The sequence below is a fragment of the Carcharhinus amblyrhynchos genome, chromosome 4 (assembly GCF_965287045.1).
Source record: "Carcharhinus amblyrhynchos chromosome 4, sCarAmb.v2.hapA, whole genome shotgun sequence".
Lineage (NCBI taxonomy): Eukaryota > Metazoa > Chordata > Chondrichthyes > Carcharhiniformes > Carcharhinidae > Carcharhinus > Carcharhinus amblyrhynchos.
The window spans coordinates 72,189,075-72,209,680 of NC_137327.1; the positions used below are offsets into that span (position 1 = coordinate 72,189,075).

The window sequence follows — 20,606 nt, forward strand, 5'->3', positions numbered from 1 at the left end:
ATTGTGAGTGGAGAGAGGGTTAAGCACAGGTTGTCTCCAGCCGGGACAGTTAGTGAGATTTTGCAAGCCCAGGCAAGTCGTGGGGATTACAAATAGTGTGACATGAACCCGAGATCCCGGTTGAGGCCGTCTTTGTGTGCGGACCTTTCTGCAGAAGAAGAAAAGCAGAAAGTTCTGGAAAAACTTGACAGGTCTGTCAGCATCTGGAAAAAGAGAAACAGAGTTGACGATTCGGAACAGTTCCAAGGAAGAGTCATATTGGACTCAGAACATTCACTCTGTTTTCTCTCCTTTCCCAGATGCTGCCAGACCTGCTGAGTTCATTATTTTTTTATTTCAAATTTTCAACATGCGCAGTATTTTGCTTTTATTTTAGTGTTTGGAGAAGGGGGCTTGTGATAACTTTCTTGGGGCAATTAAAAATGAACAACAAATGTTGGCATTCCTGGTGACACCCATTCCCTGAAAATGATTTTCTTCAAAAATGACCTCTAACTTGTTGGAATCACTATTATGGAGCCTTGGGCCTTACCCTGCCCTACCCAAAAGCACCTGCCATCCACACCCACCTCTCCAATTGACCATGAATAAGTGAGGATCTAGGTTTGGTTTCAGTTGGACCTATGACAATTGATTTTAGGACAATCATTATCTGATGAGGTACGTTGTGTGTTGATGGTGGGTGAGAGTACCCCACTGTGCAACCTTGTATGATTAGCTAATAAAAGGTCATATGAATGAGGGAGAGAAAGGGCAGCCAGTGGATGTTGGATGTCAGATTCCTGAGGAGCAATGAGACTAAATTATTTGAACATAAGATGTAGGAGCAGAAGAAAGCCATCAAATCTGCTCCATCATTCCATAGAAGCCCCACAGTGCAGAATGAGGCCATTGGGCCTATCGAGTCTGCACGAACTGTCCAAAACAGCATCACCACCCACCCATGCATTTACCATGGCTAACCCAATTCAATGAGATCATTGAGTCCTGAGGTTTACAACATGGAAACAGGCTCTTCAGCCCAACTTGTCCATGCTGTCCAGTTTTTACCATTAAGCTAGTCCCAATCGACTGCATTTGGACCATCTCCCTATCTTACACATGTAACTGTCTAAGTGCTTTTTAAAAGACTGAATTGTACTCTACTACTGCCTCTAGTTGCTCATTCCAGACACACTCCATCCTCTGAGTGAAAAAATTGCCTCACTGGACCCTTTTGTATCTCTTCCTGCTCACCTTAACCCTATGGCCTTGAGTTTTAGACTCCCGTACCTTTGGGAAAAGATGTTGACTATCTACCTTATCTATGCCTCTCATTATTTTGTAGACCTCTATAGGATCACCTCTCAGCCTCCTACGATCTAGGGAAAAAGTCCCATTGTAACCAGCCTCTCCTTAAAACTCAAACTATCAAACCCTGGTAGCATCCTAGTAATTCTTTTCTGCACTTCTTCTAGTTTAATAATTTCATTTCTGTAATAGGGTGACTAGAACTATGCACACTATTCTATGTGTGGCCTTACCAATATCTTGTACAATTTCAACAAGACATCCTAACTCCTGTATTCAATGTTCTCACCAATGAAATTAAGCATGCTGAATACCTTCTTCACCATCCTGTCCACCTGTGACTCTACTTTCAAGGAGCAATGAACCTGAACTCCTAGATCTCTTTGTTCTATAACTCTCCTCAACATCCTACCATTAACTGAATATGCCCTGCTATGATTCAACCTACCAAAATGCATCATCTTCCACTTATCCAAATTAAACTCGTCCTCCCATTCATCGGCCCATTGACCTAATTAATCAAGATCCCATTGCAATCCTAAATAATCTTCTTCACTGTCCACTGTGCCACCAATCTTGATGTCATCTGCAAACTTACTAACCACTCCTCCTATATTTTCATCCAATCATTAATATAAATGACAAATTACAGTGGACCCAGCACCGATCCCTGAGGCACACTGCTGGTTACAGTTTGAAAAACAACCCTCTACAGCCACCCTCTGTCTTCTGTCATCAAGCCAATTTTGTATCCAGTTGGCTACCTCATCCTGGATCCCGTGAGATTTAACCTTACGCAACAAACTACCATGCAATACTTGTCAAAGGCCTTGTTAAAGTCCATGTAGACAATATCGATTGCACTGCCCTCATCTACCTTCTTTGTTACTCCTTCAAAAAACTCAGTCAAATTCGTGAGATGTGATTTTCCACTCAGAAAACCATGCTGACCTTAATCAGTCCTTGTCTGTCTAAATGCCTGTAGATCCTGTCTCTCAGAACACCTTCTAGCAACTTCCCTACTACAGACGTTAGGCTTATCAGTCTGTAGATCTCAGGCTTTTTCCTGCAGCCCTTCTTAAACAAAGGCACAACATTTGCTACCCTCCAATCTTCAGGCACCTCACCTGTGACTATCGATGATTCAAATACCTCTGCTAGGGGATCTGCAATTTCCTCCCTAGCCTCCCACACCGTCTGAGCTAAATTTCATCAGCTCCCGTGGATTTATCTATCTTGATGCATTTTAAGATTTCCAGCACCACCACCTCCGTAACGTGTACAAGACATCACTACTTATTTTCCCAAGTTCCCTAACATCAGTGCGTTTGTCAACAGTAAATACCGATGAGAAATATTCATTTATGATCTCACCCATCTCTTGTGGATCTGCACATAGGTGACCTTGTTGGTCCTTAAGAGGCACTACTCTTTCCCTAGTTACTCTTTTTTGCCCTTTATTTATTTGTAGAAGCTCTTTGGATTCTTGAAGCAATCTTATGTCCCTTTTTTGCCCTCCTGATTTGTCTCTCAACTCTACTCCGACAACCTCTTCAAGGGATCCACTTGATCCCAGCAGCCTATGCATGTCATTTGCCTCTTCCTTCCTTTTGATCAGGGTCTTAATATCCCAAGTCATCCAGGGTTCCCTACTTCTACCAGCCTTGCCCTTCACTCTAAAAGGAATGTGCTTACCCTAACCTTGGTTAACATACTTTTGAAAGCTTCCCATTTACCAGCAATCCCTTCGCTTGCCAAAGACTCCCCCCCAGTTAACTTTTGAAAGTTCGTATCTAATACTAATTGGACCTTACCCCAATTTAGATTTTTAACTTTTGGGCCAGACCAATCATTCTCCACAGCTATCTTAAAACTAATAGAATTATGGTCACAGGTCCCAAAGTGATCCCTCACTAACATTTGTGTCACCTGCCCTTCCTAATTTCCCAAAAGGAGATCAAGTTTTGCCCCCTCTCTAGTTGGGCTATCGACATACTGAATGAGAAATTCATAAATGATCTGATATGATAATCCTCAACTCTACTTTCCAGCCATATCCCCATAACTCCTGATTCCCTTACTCATTAAAAGTCTGTCTTTCTCAGCCTTGATGTGGAGATGCCAGCATTGGACTGGGGTAAACACAGTAAGAAGTCACAACACCAGGTTAAAATCCAACAGGTTTATTTGGTAACAAACGCCACTAGCTTTCGGAGCACTGCTCCTTTGTCAGGTGAGTGGGGAGTTCTGATCACAAACAATGCATATAAAGGCACACGCTCAGTTTACAGAGTACTGATTAGAATGCGAGCCTTTACAGCTAGTCGATTCTTAAAGGTGCAGTCAATGTGAGTGGAGATAGCATTAAGCATAGGTTAAAGACATGTGTATTGTCTCCAGACAGGACAGTAAGTGAGATGTTGCAAGCCCAGGCAAGTCAGTGTGACATGAATCCAAGATCCTGGGTGAGGCCGTCTTCATGTGTGCAGAACTAGGCTATCAGTCTCTGCTCAGCGTCTCTGCGCTGTTGTGTGCTGTGAAGGCTGCCTTGGAGAATGCTTACCGAAGATTGGAGGCCGAATGCCCGTGACCGCTGAAGTGTTCGCCAACAGGAAGAGAACAGTTTTGCCTGGTGATTGTCGAGCGGTGTTCATTCATCCATTGTCGTAGCGTCTGCATGGTCTCCCCAGTGTACCATGCCTTGGGACATCCTTTCCTGCAGCGTATCAGGTAGACAACGTTGGCCGAGTTGCAAGAGTATGTGCCATGTATCTGGTGGATGGTCTTCTCACGTGAGATGATCTGGCATGTCGGTGATCTGGCATGTCTTGCAGAGGTTGCTGTGGCAGGGTTGTGTGATGTCATGGTCACTGTTCTCCTGAAGGCTGGGTAGTTTGCTGTGGACAATGGTCCGTTTGAGGTTGTGAGGTTGTTTGAAGGCAAGAGGTGTGGATGTGGGGGTGGCCCTGGTGAGGTGTTCGTCTTCATCAATAACATATTGAAGACTTCGGAGAAGATGTCGTAGCTTCTCCGCTCTGGAGAAGTACTGGACGACAAAGGGTACTCTGTCCACGATGTCCCGTGTTTGTCTTCTGAGGGGATCGATGCAGTCTTTTGCTGTGGCGCGTTGGAACTATCGATCGATGAGTCAAGTGCCATATCCTTTTCTTATGAGGACATCTTTGTGTCTGGGGGTGTCTGTTGCAATCCTCCTCATCTGTGTATATGGAGGGCTAGTCCACAGGGGATGGTTTCTTCAATGTGTATAGGGTGGAAGCTGGAGAAGTTGAGTGTCGTGAGGTTATCCGTGGGCTTGTGGTACAGTGAGGTGCTGAGGTGACCGTCCTTAATGGAGATGCATGTGTCCAACAATGTAACCAATCCCGGAGAGTAGTCCATGGTGAATCTGATGATGGGATGGAACTTGTTGATGTCGTAATATAGTTGTTTCAGTGATTGTTCACAATGAGTCCAAAGGAAGAAAATGTCATCGATGTATTTAGTGTAGAGCATCGGTTGAAGGTCCTGTGCGGTGAAGAAGTCTTGTTCAAGCCTGTGCATGAAGATGTTGGCATATTGAAGTGAGAATTTTGTCCTCATGGCTGTTCCGTGTGTCTGGATGAAAAACTGGTTGTTGAAGGTGAAGACATTGTGGTCCAGAATGAAGCGGATGAGTTGTAAAACTGCATCAGGAAACTGGCAGTTGTCAGTGTTGAGCACTGAGGCAGTTGCAGCAATGCCATCGTTGTGGGGGATGCTGGTGTAGAGCACCGAGAACATACTCAGCCTTGTTTCTCAGCCTTGAACTTACTTAATGACCCAGCCTTTATAGCCCTCCATGGTTTAAAAAAAAATTCATGATGTGGAGATGACGACATTGGACTGGGGTAAACGCAGTTAGAAGTCTCACAACACCAGGTTAAAACCTCTGAGAGAAGAAATTCATCCTCATCTCTTTCTTAATTTGGTCTCCCCTTGCTCTGAGATTGTGCTGTCTGGCCCTAGACACTCGCACATGGGAAAACAACCAACAACCTCTCAGCATCTACCTTGACAAGCCCCTGACAATCCTGTATTTCTCAATAAGGTCGCCTCTCGTTCTTCTAAACTTCATTGAGTACAGGCCCAACCTGTTCAGCCTCTCCTCATAAGAAAATCCCCCCATACTTAAGAACAAACTAATGAATCTTCTCTGGACAGATTCTCATGCCTGTAGATTTGGGGATCAAAACTGAAGGAATCAAGAGTCTTGTGTATCTGAAAACCACACGGCAGATACCTTTGTATTGTACTGGAGATCCACCAATCACATTTCAGGAAAATATCAGGAGGAGCAAACCTTAACAGAGGGATTGTGGAGAGGATGTAGGAAATGGGTGCAAGAATGGATTCAGGATAGGTGGATAGTCCAGAATTGGGAAAAGTTGGGAAATGTCAGTATCAATTTGGGAAAGGACGATTGGTATAGATTCAGGGAAGAGCAGACACCATGAATTCAGGAAAGGGAAGCCTTGCTTATTCAAGGAGATGATATGATAAATATTGAACTGATTATTGCTTTAACTACAAGAGGCCAAAATTTGTCTAAAATAGTATGTTGTAGTTATCTGGTTCAATAAGTCTGAATGTATCAACTGACTGTATAAAGTGCTAGTTTGGACTTTAGCAGCGGGAAATTCACTTATTTCAATGCAAGACTCTGCTTCTGCTCCATCTCAGTGGAGTGCAGAGTTTAGCAGTCGCCATTGCTATAAAGGTGACCATGTTCTCGAGAGGATTCTGTGTTTGGGTGTCTGCAATTGGTGCCAGCTTTCAAGAGTCTAAGTTGTGAGGGAAAGATCAATAAATGCTCAAATTGAAATCGAAACTTCAATGTAACCTAAATTTGTTTTCAATGTTTCCTCTTCCCAACTGAACCAGTAAACCTAGAACAATAGAATGGTTATGGCAAAGGAGAAGACCATTCTGCCCAGTTTTTTCATACTGGGTCTCTGCGAGAGCAACACACCTAGTCCCATATTCCTGCATTTTTCCTGCTTTGCCTTCAGGGAAGAAGATAGTAAAGAGAGAAAATCAGGGGGTTCTTAGTTCACCTTGAACTTCCATAACTTGAGATGCATGATGCAAGACACATTCCTTCTGTTAAGTCATACCTTTATGCAGAGGTACTGAATAGAAAGCTCCTCCTGGGAGGCGAGGCAAATTAGTGTGGATCAATCCCAAGGCCATCTTTAGTATCTTGACTAAGAGCAGCGAAAGGAGGTCACTTCTGTACCTTTTGTCGATGACATTGGCACGCCTGACTGGAAGATGTGACTCCTGAATGGATGCCTGATAAGATGCTGTTGGTTCTGACTGGTTAGATGTTAATTTATTGCTAACACAGATTGGCAAACTGGGATTTCTGCCCCAACTCTGTGCACAGTAGAAAACTAAGTCTTTCTTTTGGCATTCCTGAAGCTAATGTTATCTGCATACTGGCTGTCAGGGAGTAGGATATTTTCAATAAGGAAATTAATAATGAAATTGACACAACTAGTCAAATATAAAAACAGAAGATGCTGGAAAAACTCAGCAGATCTGTGGAAAAAGAAACAGTTAAAGGTTTGCATCCTTATATCTCTTCAGAACTAAAGAGAGGGGAAGTTTGACGGATTTCATACTGTAGAAGAGTAAGTGGAGCAAGTGAAACAAAACAGAAAGTTGTGGATAGGTGTGAGCTAGGACAGAGTGACAAAAATATTGTGGGTGAAAGAGAAAGTGAGTATTAATGGCAGTGTTAAAGACAAGATAAGGTGCTAATAATGGTATAAAAGTGAGATAGCAAAATGTGTTAATATGCAATTAATCAGATGTTGCTTTCAGTTGTTGAGCCACATGCACTAACACACTCAGAGCAATGTGCACATGTGGGCATAGGCATGCATGTGCACATACAAATGTGCACAAGGACACATGCACAGACACGCAGGTGTACATTTATGCATGTACAATCACACTTGTGTGCATGCACGCACACATACCCTTGCACGTGCGCACACGCACACACTTGCACGCACATCCCCATGCATATGCAAACACAGACACACACACACAGATTGCACAGATACAGAAAGGCACACACTTGCGTGCAGGTGCACACATACTTGCTTGCACACCTCTCCACATATGCAGACACAGACATACATAGACACACGTATATCCACATCAACAGATCGCACAGATACAGAAAGGTACACGCGTGCACACACTTGCAAGCACAGATGAGCAACTTTTCATTTATTACCAATTTCTTTTGTACCCTTGTACTGTTGAAGTTTTGACAAATATTTGGGTTGAAACAACAGCCCTCTGGGATAAACTATTTTTAATAATGTTAATTAAGGGATAAATATTGGCCAAGTCAGCAGGGAGAACTGCCCCACTGTCTGAAATATGAGCAATGTCACACTCCCTCAATACAAACAAAGGGTATTGTCCTGCATTTAGTGCCAATCTCCCTGGAATAGGTCTTAAAATCACAATCTCCTGAGTCAGAAGTCAGACAGCTACCCATTGAACCATAGCTGTCATGTGACTTGGAAGTGTTCTTAAAGATTTGATAAGGGAATGATCAGAAGTCCTTTCTTCCTGCAGGATGTTGTTAATTCCTTGCTTGCCTTTTCCTGAGTGTTGGTGTAATCTCCAACCTAAGTCCAAACTGGAATCCTCCGGTCTCTGGGCAGGTCATTGGCCAGAGGCTAAATTTACAGCCTATTGTAGTACTGCCCAATTTAAAGCTAAAGATTTCAACCCCAGCCAAGCAAGCTGATCTCTGGGGAAGCAATAGCCCATTACTGCAGTTTGTGTCACAGTGCAGCAGAGCAGGAACAGTGCCAAGCAAGTTTCATCAGGTTTGTGGGTGAGAGCTTTCTGTGGTTGAAGTGTTTGCCTGTGACTGAGCAGATAACACTGAAGCTTCTGGAGAGATGTGGTGACCCTTTAACCTTTGCTCTTTCCTTTAGTGGAAGTAATGACAAGGAGAATAAAAATGCCAAACCCATCGAATGGTCCTTCACCACCGTCAGAAAGAAGCCTGACCAAAAGAAACTGCAGAATGGAACAGTAAGTAATTAAATGTCTGTGTGGGTTTCCTCCAGCGCTCTGGATTCCTCCCACATTCTGAAAAACATACTGATTAGGTGCATTGACTCGAACAGGCATCAGACTGTGGCAACTAGGGGAATTTCACAGTAACTTCATTGCAATGTTAATGTAAGCCTTACTTGTGACTAATAAATAAATTTTAACTTTTTGTTTTCCAAGAGGAATGGCCTGATACTCCTTTCTTCCGTTGAAATTCTTTTAGAATAGGATGGCTTAATTTGAAAAAGACCAGCAGGTTGTGAGGGAAAGATATTCCGCAGAGTGATAAGCAGCTGTGATTCTAATGTATTTAATGGAGGAGGCATAGCAGAGCCAACCTGTGCACAGCAAGACTCCACCAAAATTCATATGACACTGATTGGCTCACCTGATTTTGGATGTTGGTGGAGAAGGCTGTGGTGGTAGGACACTGGGGAGGCTTTCTCTCCTTCTCCTTAAATGGTGGCGTTGGATCTCTCACAACCATCTAAGAGTATCTTGGCTGAAAGGCCGGACCACTGAAAGTGCAGCACACTCTCAGCACATCTATGGAGGGCCAGCTAGGATTTTGTGCTCAGCTTTCTAGAGTGGAATTTAAACTGAGAACTTTATGTCAATAGTGAAGTGTGAATGGAGCTGGGGAAAATGAGAGATTTCGCCAAGTGTTCTAGCTTCAAGGATTGCATGTTGTCGTCACTGGTCGAGGCTGAGGAGCCTCTGCCAGTAATTTCACACTGATCCAAGCAGCCATTAATGTTATCATTCCTCCATTCTGTAGGACGAAGACCTGAAGAAGCTATCAGTGTGTTTGTCGACTGTGATTGCTCCTCTTTTTGCTGAGGTGGGTGAAATGAAGAGGCTGCTTGTAAGGGCGTGCCTAAGTTGTTTTCACAAGAGCGAGTATGCAGAGCAAAACTAAAACCCATGCATCTTTCTCAAACCAGCTTAAAGAACAGGAAAGAGACGACACAGCAAAGACTGAGGCAATAAACGAACTTGAAAAAAGCATTAACTTGGTGGAAGCCAGCTGCCCAGGCATCACAGAAAAGATGATAAAGAAACTAATAGATAGGTTTCAAAGGTTAGTACCACGTTGGGACATGTTTCAAATACTGAACCTGTGTTCGTCACTGATACGTTAATGATAAATCTAACGTTATTTATTTAAATGTTTGTTTAGCTGTATTGGTATTTATTTTTCTTTATCATTCAATCTTTCTAAACCTAAATAAATCCATGCTAGTAAAGATAAGTGAGGGAGTGATATCAATCCTATTACAATCCATTCCCAGCTTCACAAATTGCATCTGTCTCTACTCAGTAACTTATAACCAGCTCTATAAACTTCTGAGATCTGTGCCCCCAACTTTGAGCTCTTATACATACTCTGAACATATTTATAAAATAAATTTTGACAAAGGGTCAAAACGTCAGCTCTTTTCTCTCCTTACAGATGCTGCTAGATCTGCTGACATTTTCCAGCATTTTCTCTTTTGGTCTCTGAACGCATTTACCTCTCTCACTTTGCTCCATCCTTGGCCCTCTAAGGCTCTAAGCTCTGTATTCCCCCTCTCATCCCCTTTGGTCAAGTGTTTGGTTGCACACGTACCAACATACAAATTAGAAACAGGAGTAAGCCATTTGGCCCCTCAAGTCTGCCTGCGCCCTATGACCTTTGACTCCTTATCAGTTAATCTATTTTCATCTGCCTTAAAAATACCTGATGACCTGCCTGCACAGCATTCTGGGGAAGAGAATTCCAAAAACTCATGACCCCGTGGAAATAAATTATTTTCATTTCCATTTTAAATGGGAGACCTTTTAATTTTGAACTGTGCCTGCTAATTCTCATCATTCATAAGAAACATAAGAAATATGAGCAGGAGTAGGCCATCTAGCCCTTCGAGCCTGCCCCGCCATTCAACAAGATCATGGCTGATCTGAAGTGGATCAGGTCCACTTTCCCGCTTTCTCCCCATAACCCTTAATTCCCTTGTCTATCAGAAACCTATCTACTCGTGACTTAAATATATTTAGCGAGGTAGCCTCCACCACTTCAATGGGCAGAGAATTCCAAAGACTCACCACCCTTTGAGTGAAGAAGTTCCTTCCTCCAAAGGGAAACATCCTTTCAGTATCCACACTGTCAAGTTTCCTCAGGATCTGATCTGTTTCAATAAGATCATCATTTATTCTTTTAAACTCCAATGGATTCAGGCCCAGCCTGTCCAACCTTTCCTCTTAAGATAACTCCATAATCCAAGTATCAGTCAACCTAGCAATTTTAAGAAGTGCTGCAGCTTTATAGAACCCTAGTTAGGCTGCACTTGGAATATAGTGTTCAATTCTGGTTGCCTTACTACCAGAAGGATGTGAAGACTTTGGAGAGGGTACAGAAAAGATTTACCAGGATGTTGCCTGGTATGGAGAGCATTAGCTATGAGGAGAGGTTGGAGAAACTTGGTTTGTTCTCACTGGAATGACGGAGGTTGAGCGGTGACCTGATAGAAGTCTGCAAGATTATGAGAGGCATGGACAGAATGGATAGCTTTTTCCCAGGATGGATGAATCAATTACTAAGGGGCATAGGTTTAAGGTGTGACGGGTAAGGTTAAAAGGAGGCAAATTTTTTACACAGAGGCTGGTGGGTGCCTAGAACTTGCTGCCGGGCGAGGTAGTGGAAGCAGATACGGTAGTGAGTTTTAAGGGCCGTCTGGACAAATACATGAGTAGGATGGGAATAGAGGGATATGGTCCCCAGAAGGGTAGGGTTTTTTAGTTCAGTTGGGTAGCATTGTCGGTGCAGTCTTGGAGGGCTGAAGGGCCTGTTCCTGTGCTGTAATTTTCTTTGCTCTTTGTTGGACCTTTCCTGAACTGCTTCTAGTGCATTTATATCCTGTCTTAAATAATGAGATGAAACCTGCACACAGTGCTCCAGATGTGGTCTCACCATGCCCTATACATTTGCAGCAAAAAGTTCCCACATGTATATTCTGTTCTCTTGGCTATAAATGACATAATTCCATCTGCCTTCCTAATTCATTGTAGACTAACTCTTCAAGTTAACCATTATATTTCCTTGTTTTGTTTTGCATTAACTTTTGTCTGATTTATACTCCTGTGGGGCACCTTGGCATGGTGCTATCTTAATGCAAGTTTTCTAGCTGTGATACCAGATGAAAACACAAGAAAAGTTCTCATCATGTTCCTTAAGCTTGCAGTCTTCTCTTTGTTTAGCATTCACCTTATCTCTATGAAACATTTGCCTTGACTTCATCAGATCTTGAAAATATTATGCATGCAAAGTCTGCATGGTCAAACCACAGCTAAGCAGTTGGGGGATGCCCCAGTGAATAAATAACATTTGGGGGACAAAATCAAAACTGTCATTTCCTGCTGTTTTACTTTCTGATCCGGAGCCAGGAATCTGCCACTTGTTACCAATCCACAAACAATCCTCTGCAGCAGCAATCAGTCATTAGTTGTTCTTGGGCTGTGCTTGTTTACGTTTATTGGCCTTTAAAGAAAGGGCAAGGGTAATAAGTATTGCTCCCAATTTAGCAGCAAGATAATACATTGTGAACATGGATGGCATTGTGGCACAGTGGTTAGCACTGTTGCCTCACAGCATTAGGGACTCGGGTTCAAATCCGGTCTAGGGTGAGTGTGTGGAGATTGCACATTCTCGTCGTGCCTGTGTGGGTTTCCCCTGACTGCTCCTGTTTCTTCTTACAGTCCGATGATGTGCAGGTTAGGTGGATTAACCATGTTAAATTGCGTCTAAAGATATGCAGATTAGATGAATTAGAATCATAGAACCTTACAGAGCAGAAGGAGGCCTTTCAGTCCAGCGGGTCTGCACCGAGCACAATCCCACCCAGGCCCGATCCCCATAACTCCATGTATTTACCCTAGCTTGTCCCACTGACATTAAGGGGCCATTTAGCATGGCTAATCCACCTAACCACACGTCTTTGGACTACGGAGCACCCGGAGGAAACCCATGCAGACATAGGCAGAATGTGCAGACTCCACACACACACTGACCCAAGCTGGGAATTGAACTCAAGTCCCTGGTGCTGTGAGGCAGTTGTGCTAACCATGTGCCACCATGCCACCCTGATTAGCTATGGTAAATTGCACCTTAGTGTCCAAAGATGTGGGGGTTAGGTGGATTGGCCATGGTAAACGTGCGGGGTTACAGGCCTAGGTGAGATGATCTTTCAGAGAGTCAGTGCAAACTCAGAGGGCTAAGTGGTGTCCTTCTGCACTGCAGGGATTCTGTGATTCTACACATTCTAAGAGGAGAGTACCTTTAGCTCAGAATTTGTAAATCTCATGTGACTTAGCAGGGGAACCCCATTCCAAACATTCCCAGAGAGTGGAGACCAGAACTCTGAATTGAAGGCAGTGGGATACTCCAATGTCTGTGAATGAGCTTCACTTATCATATGGATTGGGTAAGATCATCCAGCCATCCTGCAGTATAACTCTAAACCCTTTCCCCTAGCTCCCAGTCGAGATGACCACTCAGAGACACGAATCACCCACACCAGCTGAATTATGTGGGATTTCCACAATCGCACAACTGATGGTTCCTCTAACGGTTGATGTGTTCAAATCTTGCTTATTTGTCATTTTAGGTGATAGAAAATTCAGTTGGAAAAGTGCGGTACCATCAGTGCCCACCAGGGTGACGAGTTATCTGCCCACTTCTTTAAACAATGCCTCATTTCACTGTGTCATAATTATACTTAAATAAAACCATCCCTATCATTAACAGTGCAAAAAATACCCCGAAGTTTATATGCTTTTATACTGGTGTGTGCGCGCAGCTGGCAGGGGCAGTAAAGTATCAGTCACACTGAGCATAGGACTGGAGTCAGATACAGAACAGACTGAATACCTTCTTAGAATCATATAGCGCAGATGAGGCCTTTTGGCCGATTGTGTCTGCACCAGTTTGTGTGAAACGCCTGAACTCCTTCCTAATCCCGTTTACTAGCACTTGACCCACAGCCTTGAATGTCATGACATGCCAGGTATCCAGGTACTTTCTAAAGCATGTGAGGCAACCCACCTCTACCACCCTCCCAGGCAGCAATTCCAGACCACACCACCCTCTGGGGAAAAAAGCTTTTCCTCACCTGCCTGCTGAACTCCTGCCCCTGACATAAGAACAATATAGGAACATAGGAATTAGGAGAGAAGTAGGCAAATTCAGCCCTTTGAGCCTGCTCTGTCATTCAAGCAGATCATGGCTGATCTCTCACTGGTCTCAAATCCACCTCCCCACCTGTTCTCCATATCCTTCTCTCCCTTTTTTCATTAGAAATGTATCTATCTCCCTCTTGATACCATTCAACGATTCTGACCCCACTATGCTATGGGGCAGCGAGTTCTACAAATTCACCACCTTCTGTGAGAAGTGGTTCCTCCTCATCTCAGTTTTAAACTACTGCCTCTCAACCTATACTTGTGTCCTCTTGCTCTAGATTGTCCTGTAAGTGGAAACATTTGGCCCACATTTACTCTGTCAATCCCTCTTGAAGTTTTATACACTTCGATCAGATTCCCCCGCATCCTCCACTTTTGCCAAAATGGACAACTTCACACTTAACCACATTAAACTCCAGCTGCCAAATTTGGCCCATTCTTCTATCCTATCTACATCTGTCTGTGGAATCTTTTATCTCCTCTTCACTGTCTGTTTTCCCACCTATTTTAGTATCATCTGCAAATTTTGCTATGTTACACTCTGTCCCTGCTTGCAGATCATTTATATAGATTGTAGACAGTTGAGGTCCAAAGATTGACCCCAAGGTTCCTCGCTAGTTACATTTCATCAGCCAGAGGAGGACCCATTTATCCTGACCCTGTGCTTTCTGTCAGTCAATCATCAATCCAATCTAGTACCCTACCCCCAATCCCCTGCAATTTCACCTTCTGGATCAGTCTTTTATGCAGCATCTTGTCCTCACCTTGAACCTACGTCCTCTTGTGACTGACCTTTCAATTAAGGGGTACAAATGCTCCCTATCCACACTTTCCATGCTCCTCATAATCTTGTACACCTCGATCAGGTTGCCCCTCAGTCTTCTCTGCTCCGAGGAAAACAATCCAAGCCTATCCAACCTTGGTTATAACTTGAATGTTCCATCTAAGACAGCATCCTTCTGAATTTCCTCTGCACCCTCTTCAGTGTAATCACTTCTTTAAGGGAAGAATATTAGTGAGTCATTTGAGTATTTGCATCTGTTCAACAGCTTTGTGATCATTTTTACTGCTACCAGATTTATACTTCCAGAGTTTGTGTTTCTAGCTAAAAGTTCTATTATTGAATTTGAACCTCATGCCTTTGCCAAAAGCTGTGAAGGCATGTCCTATTCATGACTCCAAACTGGACTGTGTTCCTTTAGAAGTTTCTGAATTGTCCTGTATTTCTAAAATGGACACTCACTAGATGGCTACCAATGGCCAAGTGGCCATTGCAGTGTTAGCACAGAATATCTCAAGCCCCCAGAATGTTCTTAATTTCTAATTCTGGGAAGGGACACTTCCTCTTATATGGACATGCTTAGACAAGCACCTCTCTGTGGAATTGGTTCCTGTGATTGTTTGGAGTTTTCTCCAGACACAGAATCAGCAGATCCTCTGGATTTATCAGCTCCAAAACCAATACTTCACTAAAGACAGTGGAAGGGAACAGTTATCAGCAAAGTAAGTGTGAAAGACCACCATCTGAGTGCTACTGTACAATGGTATCTGTGGACTTTGAAACCATTCTGGTTAAACAATACCAGCATTGGTCATGTGACTGAATCCCACTGAGGATGATGAATTTTGATCCAGAAAGACCTGGGTAGTCTGCGGCAAAGCACTAAAAGGACAACTGCTGCAGTAAAGACGGTGTTATTTTTATCTTTTAAGAGCTGGGAGGCTGTAAAGTCTGATTCCTAAATTCAAGTCCACCTATGAAGACGTTGGACCTCCTGATATAAAAGCCACCAAGTGCCTAACCCCATGACCTGCTGAACACTTAAAACTTCGAGGGAATCTTGATATTCAACTCTAGCTACCTGAACTCACCAAAACTATAATTGAAGTGTAGAAAAGATTTCCTTCTTAACCTGACCCACAGTGGCTCACAACAAGCCAAATACATGAAGTATTAACTATTCTTTTGGTTTGATCCTTGTAAAAGCGCACCATCTTCTTTAATTGTATCTTTCTTGGTGTACGACTGACTTGGTGTTTAGATTTTTGGGGTGATTGTGTGAATAAGTAATCCTCTTTATTTAACCACAACCATATGTTGCCACTTCTTTAAAATTGACCTATAGAGGATTTAAGAACACATATCCACCTTTCCAAAGCAACACTGATTGTGGACAGTAAGAGAAGGGAATTGGGAATTTCTGTTTATTTCCCTCCATTGTTTGTAACACCTTGGCTTACTAGTCCAGTAGCATAATCACTACACTATACCCCCCCCCATAAAATGAAGTACCCAATTGAATGCCCAAGCTTCATAGGAACATTACCAGACAAAATTTCATAAAGAGACATTAGCATAAGCAGCCAAAAGCTTGATCAGAGGAGTGGGTTTAAGGTAAGGAGTGACTTAGAAGAGAGCAGTAGAGAAGTGGAGCAGCCTAGGGAGGGAATTGCAAAACCTGGGGCCCAGGAAGCTTAAGACTTGACCACCAATTAAAATCAGTGATATGGAAAAGGCCAGAATTGGAGAAGCCTTCGTATCTCAAGAGAGTTATCGGGAATTTGAAGAGATAGAGAGGGGCAATAAGGCACTTTGTGGCAAAACTAATTTACTATGGATGCTGGAATCAGAGGCCAAAACAGAAAATGCTGGAAAATCTCAGCAGGTTTAACAGCATCTTTGGAGAGAGAATAGAACCAGTGTCTCGAGTCTGGATGATCCTTCATCAAAACTCTGTTTTTGAAGGCACTTTGTAGCTTTCACATCAGGAGGTCCAACGTTTTTCCAGTTGGGTTTGGATTCAGGAATCAGGCTTCACAACTTCCAAGTTCTTAAAAAGCAAATATGACACTGCTTTCACAGCAGCTTTTGTCTCTTTGGTGTTTTTCTGGTGGAATTAAAAGCAAAGATAAAAATATTAAAATTTCAGGCATTGCCGAGCTGGGTGTCAATTTAGGTTATTGACTGTAGAGGTTGTAGGTCTTGGTCAGGATATGGAGAATATAATTTTGGATGATCTCAAATTTACAGAGGATACAAAGAGTTCATTGTTCTTTATAAGATGCCAACTTTCTCATTTTATGATCTCTTGTCTGTATTAGGTTTTCAGCCAGCGAAGCACCCTAAAGCCGCCACCTGCCGACTTGGACTCTTTTATCAGGACCCAAATGTCCAAACATAACACCTCCGAGAATGAAGAAGCGTTTCCTTCGCACCTCCCACATCCCTGTTCTCTCTCAAAAACAGTTCTTAACTCTTTCGTATTTTTAACAATGCGGTTTGTCAATAAAAAAAGATGAAGGCCGAGGAAGAAAACTCCCAGTTACTGCAGGAAAGCCTGAAATGATTGATTTTTTTTAACCTAATAGACAGAAACCTTGCCTGTACTGTACATTTCAGTTATTTAAATAGAAATCTTAAAGCCCAAAGCTGAGCTAAATGCTACTTTTTGATGGAGATGTCTGTTTAGGAAAGTGTAAAGCAGTCATCCTAAATCTCTGTTAAACTCTGTCGAGATTGGACCCAGCTCAGGGAAATCAGGGTTGTGCAGTTTGGAGCAAGCGAGGATGATGTCACGTGACTTTACAAAGACATTGCTGATTATTCTAGAACTGGGTGCAGGCTGGGTGCTTTTTACCCCCCCAAACTCCTATCTTTCCATATCTGAGTGCAACTGGTAAATGGCTACCATGGGAAATGGATATAACGGATTGAATAATAAGGTATGTGTCTATTCCATCTCCTCACCTCGTGGCAAGACGAGCGTGAGCTTGATTTCAGATGGAGTGCCCAATCCTGATCCCCATCTCCTTGACTATTGGTGCCATGTTGTGCCAGTGGTTATTTTGAAACCAGTTATGCCAAGTGCATCCATTCCCAAAGTTTGATAATCCACCAAGAATCAGGCAGCTCACCTATTCAAGCTTACATTTTCTGGATTGTTGCAAGGTCCTATTTGATTTGAGATTTTGGGAGCAGTAGTGTTTGTGCTATTGCTCCATTGTGCTTGAATTATTCACAAAGTAATAGGAATTCAAGTATCTATATTTTTCAACTACCCTGAAGGCTCCATATTAAACAGCCTTCATGGTCCTCAAACACAACGTCTTGAACCCCTTGATGCTATGGTTCATCCTCAAAATAACAATCCATTATGCTGTCTGCCCTTGCAACATGTTATTATACATTGCTAGTTTTTTTAACATCATGTTAAAGACCAGGGTAAATTTGTAACAGAAATATAATATTTCAGATATTGTTGTTGAGGTGGAACCTAAATCACTGCTTCTGGCGCCCACAGAGCGTGGATCAGCAAAATCCATATGGATTTTGCTGACCAACACTCTTCAGTCCAGTCTTCTGAAACTGCTTCACAACTACCATTTGTTCTTGATTCAAGGTCCAAGAGAAAGTGACAGATCCATTCTTCAAAAAAAGAACATTATCACTTCTATGCAAACATGCTAAAGCGTGCTGACCTTTAACTTCATTTCCCTCATACCATGGATCATACTTGGACCTTTTTGCCTTGTGTCTCTACTAGAGTAACCCATTTGATGAATGGATATGTTTTTTGTTGCAAAGCAACAGTCCTCCCTATGCCCTCCCATACAGATAGATTTGAGGCTCGGCTGTAGAAAACCTTCAAGAAGCCCCCAGCTGTGTTGTCAGTTCATTCTGTAGCTTGATTTGGCATTCCCTGCTTTGAAAGGGGCTGACCTGGACTGAGTACCCTTAATGACGCAAGAGAGTTGTTGAAAGTGGTCGTATGAAAAGGCACAGTCCAGATCAAAACTTTGTGTAGACTCACAGTATTTACTTGGTATACACCCCAATGCATGAGAAGCAGAAGAAGCCATGGAGAGACAGAATCAGCAGTCTCCTCCCTTCACCAGCTTTTTTCTGATATGTGTGATGAAGGAGGAAAGGGGAGAGGATTATTGCTAAATCTACAGCGGAAGTTAAGTAAGGAAGGAGTTGCTTAAATGAAATTCTACATTCTCCTCCTGTGGTCTTGCCAGCTATGGCAGTTGAGCCACTATGTATAGCCATCTTCCTGCACATCAGCACAGTTGCGGTCCCTGTTTGAGAGGAACCTACCTGTTCGTTGATGGAATTGCGATGGAAGCTTGTGGAAAATGTCTCCATTGTTCATTAGTTGACAATTTCCAAGGTTTGGCGGACTACATTCGGCTTGGTTTGACAATAATCAAGTCAACTCCGGATAGAAAATTTATACCTTTTGTTTTATGACGTCGGAGCTCATTTTCCTTAAGGTGGGCAGGCATCAGTGGTCCCGCACACCCAGGCAAATTAGCTCCTTTGTCCTACTTTTTCCAAACATTTATCCCAGTCTGTAGGCGGGCTTCCAGAGCTTTAGCCTATTACAACTTGTCCCTGACTCTTTTACACCAATAGAGCGGTAGTATAGCTGCATGCACAGTTCATGATGTTCTGAAAACCAATCAAATCTGTACACTCTTTTATTGCAACAAATCCTTACACGACAGTTAAAACACTTGGTACCAGGTACAGCTAGACTACAAAGTGTGATTAATTGCACTTCTGCATACCTGCAGGACAGCATGTTCACAGCATGAGATTACAAAACTATGCATAAACCTCATGGCTTTTATATTCTCATAGTAATAAGATGTGTGCAGCTTCCTTTCATTGTGTCTCATATCTGAACATGGAATGGCACCAGGGTGAAAGGTCAGATGACAACCAAACACTGTTGTACAGTTGTTCATGAACTCTAAAAAATGTTGGAATTGTGGATCTCAATGCTTTTAGATACAGAAGACCTTTGGCAGTTGGCCAATCCCCATCCCCCCCTTAAAATTGAATTCAAGTCTCGAGCACCAATATCTTGAGGATGGGATGGCTCAGGAGGGGTGGAGTGGCAGGGATTCCTGCTTGACACATCCTCCAATATTGGAAAATCAGAGGTGCTCTTCATTCTCACCCACTCACCACCCCCCACCCCCACCAACCACCAATCAGCCCTCCAATTTCTCTGAATTCCCAGCTGCTGGCAAGAGAGCTGTACCCATTTAGGCAAAAATAAGCAGAACAAATGTATAAATCTGTGCTAAGGATGACTGGTTCTCTTTGGTTCCAAGCTCTCAGTGAGTGCAGCAGTGGGACGTCTTGGAATAAGTTGGGAGGCTCTGCACTCCTCAGTTGCAGAGCTCGCCACGGTACCCAGGAGTGGACAGGCCTCTGCACCCAGCCTGAGAGACGGACAGAGACAGAGAAGTGTGTGTGTATATATTTTGTTACCAATCATCCCAGGGTATTTACACTTTCCTTCTGACTCTTTGGTTCTGTTCAGTGTGCGGGGCACAATGTAAAGATATTCCATTGTATCTTTCATTTTTTTACCTGTTCTGTACATTTTACCTTTGCGCAGTTTCTTTTTGGGATACATATAAATATATATATATATATAGATTGCTTAGATTTTTTTTGCCAAATATTTCAACAGTTGATTGGTTTGTGCATGGTGATTAGGCAACATATCAATGGCAGAATCAAATTTAGTTGCCACGAGTGTTCATCATTTCACAGTGTGTTCTTGGCGCCCTGCATATATCAAAAAATTGCCAAGTGTTAAACCTCTGCTGGCTGCAGTTGCAGTAATGTATTTACCCAGCCAAACCAAGCAACTTTTCATCCTGAGTGCAACAAAATCAGGCCAATTTTTTTCTAGGTTTAGAAGAAATGATCCTTTTTGTTTTGGAGGTAATTTTGAAACAGCCACAATTCGTGTCTTGATTTAAAGCAATATTTTTGTAAGTGTGTGTACAAAAAGTGGTAGCGGTGTAAATATAGAATTATGTAAGGAGGGGTGAGCAAACTGTGTTAGCAAGATCTGTGACCATTGGTAGTCTTGTAAATCTTTCTTGTAGATAACATTTTGTTATTCTTAGTCATGGGTTTTGAATGGTTTTATGAATAAATATTTAAA

At 42.7% G+C, this 20,606-nt stretch overlaps 1 protein-coding gene across 1 annotated transcript in view; it reads left to right on the forward strand.

Annotated features, from left to right (window-relative positions):
* Nucleotides 1–20,606, forward strand: part of LOC145342112 (serine/threonine-protein kinase 26-like) — a 126,247-nt gene extending 105,641 nt beyond the window's left edge. The window contains exons 9-12 of the mRNA XM_080187335.1: nt 8,295–8,394; nt 9,194–9,256; nt 9,360–9,496; nt 16,735–20,606. Of these exons, the coding sequence (XP_080043461.1) occupies nt 8,295–8,394; nt 9,194–9,256; nt 9,360–9,496; nt 16,735–16,759 (325 nt within the window). The 3' untranslated portion in view covers nt 16,760–20,606. The remainder of the gene's footprint in view (nt 1–8,294; nt 8,395–9,193; nt 9,257–9,359; nt 9,497–16,734) is intronic.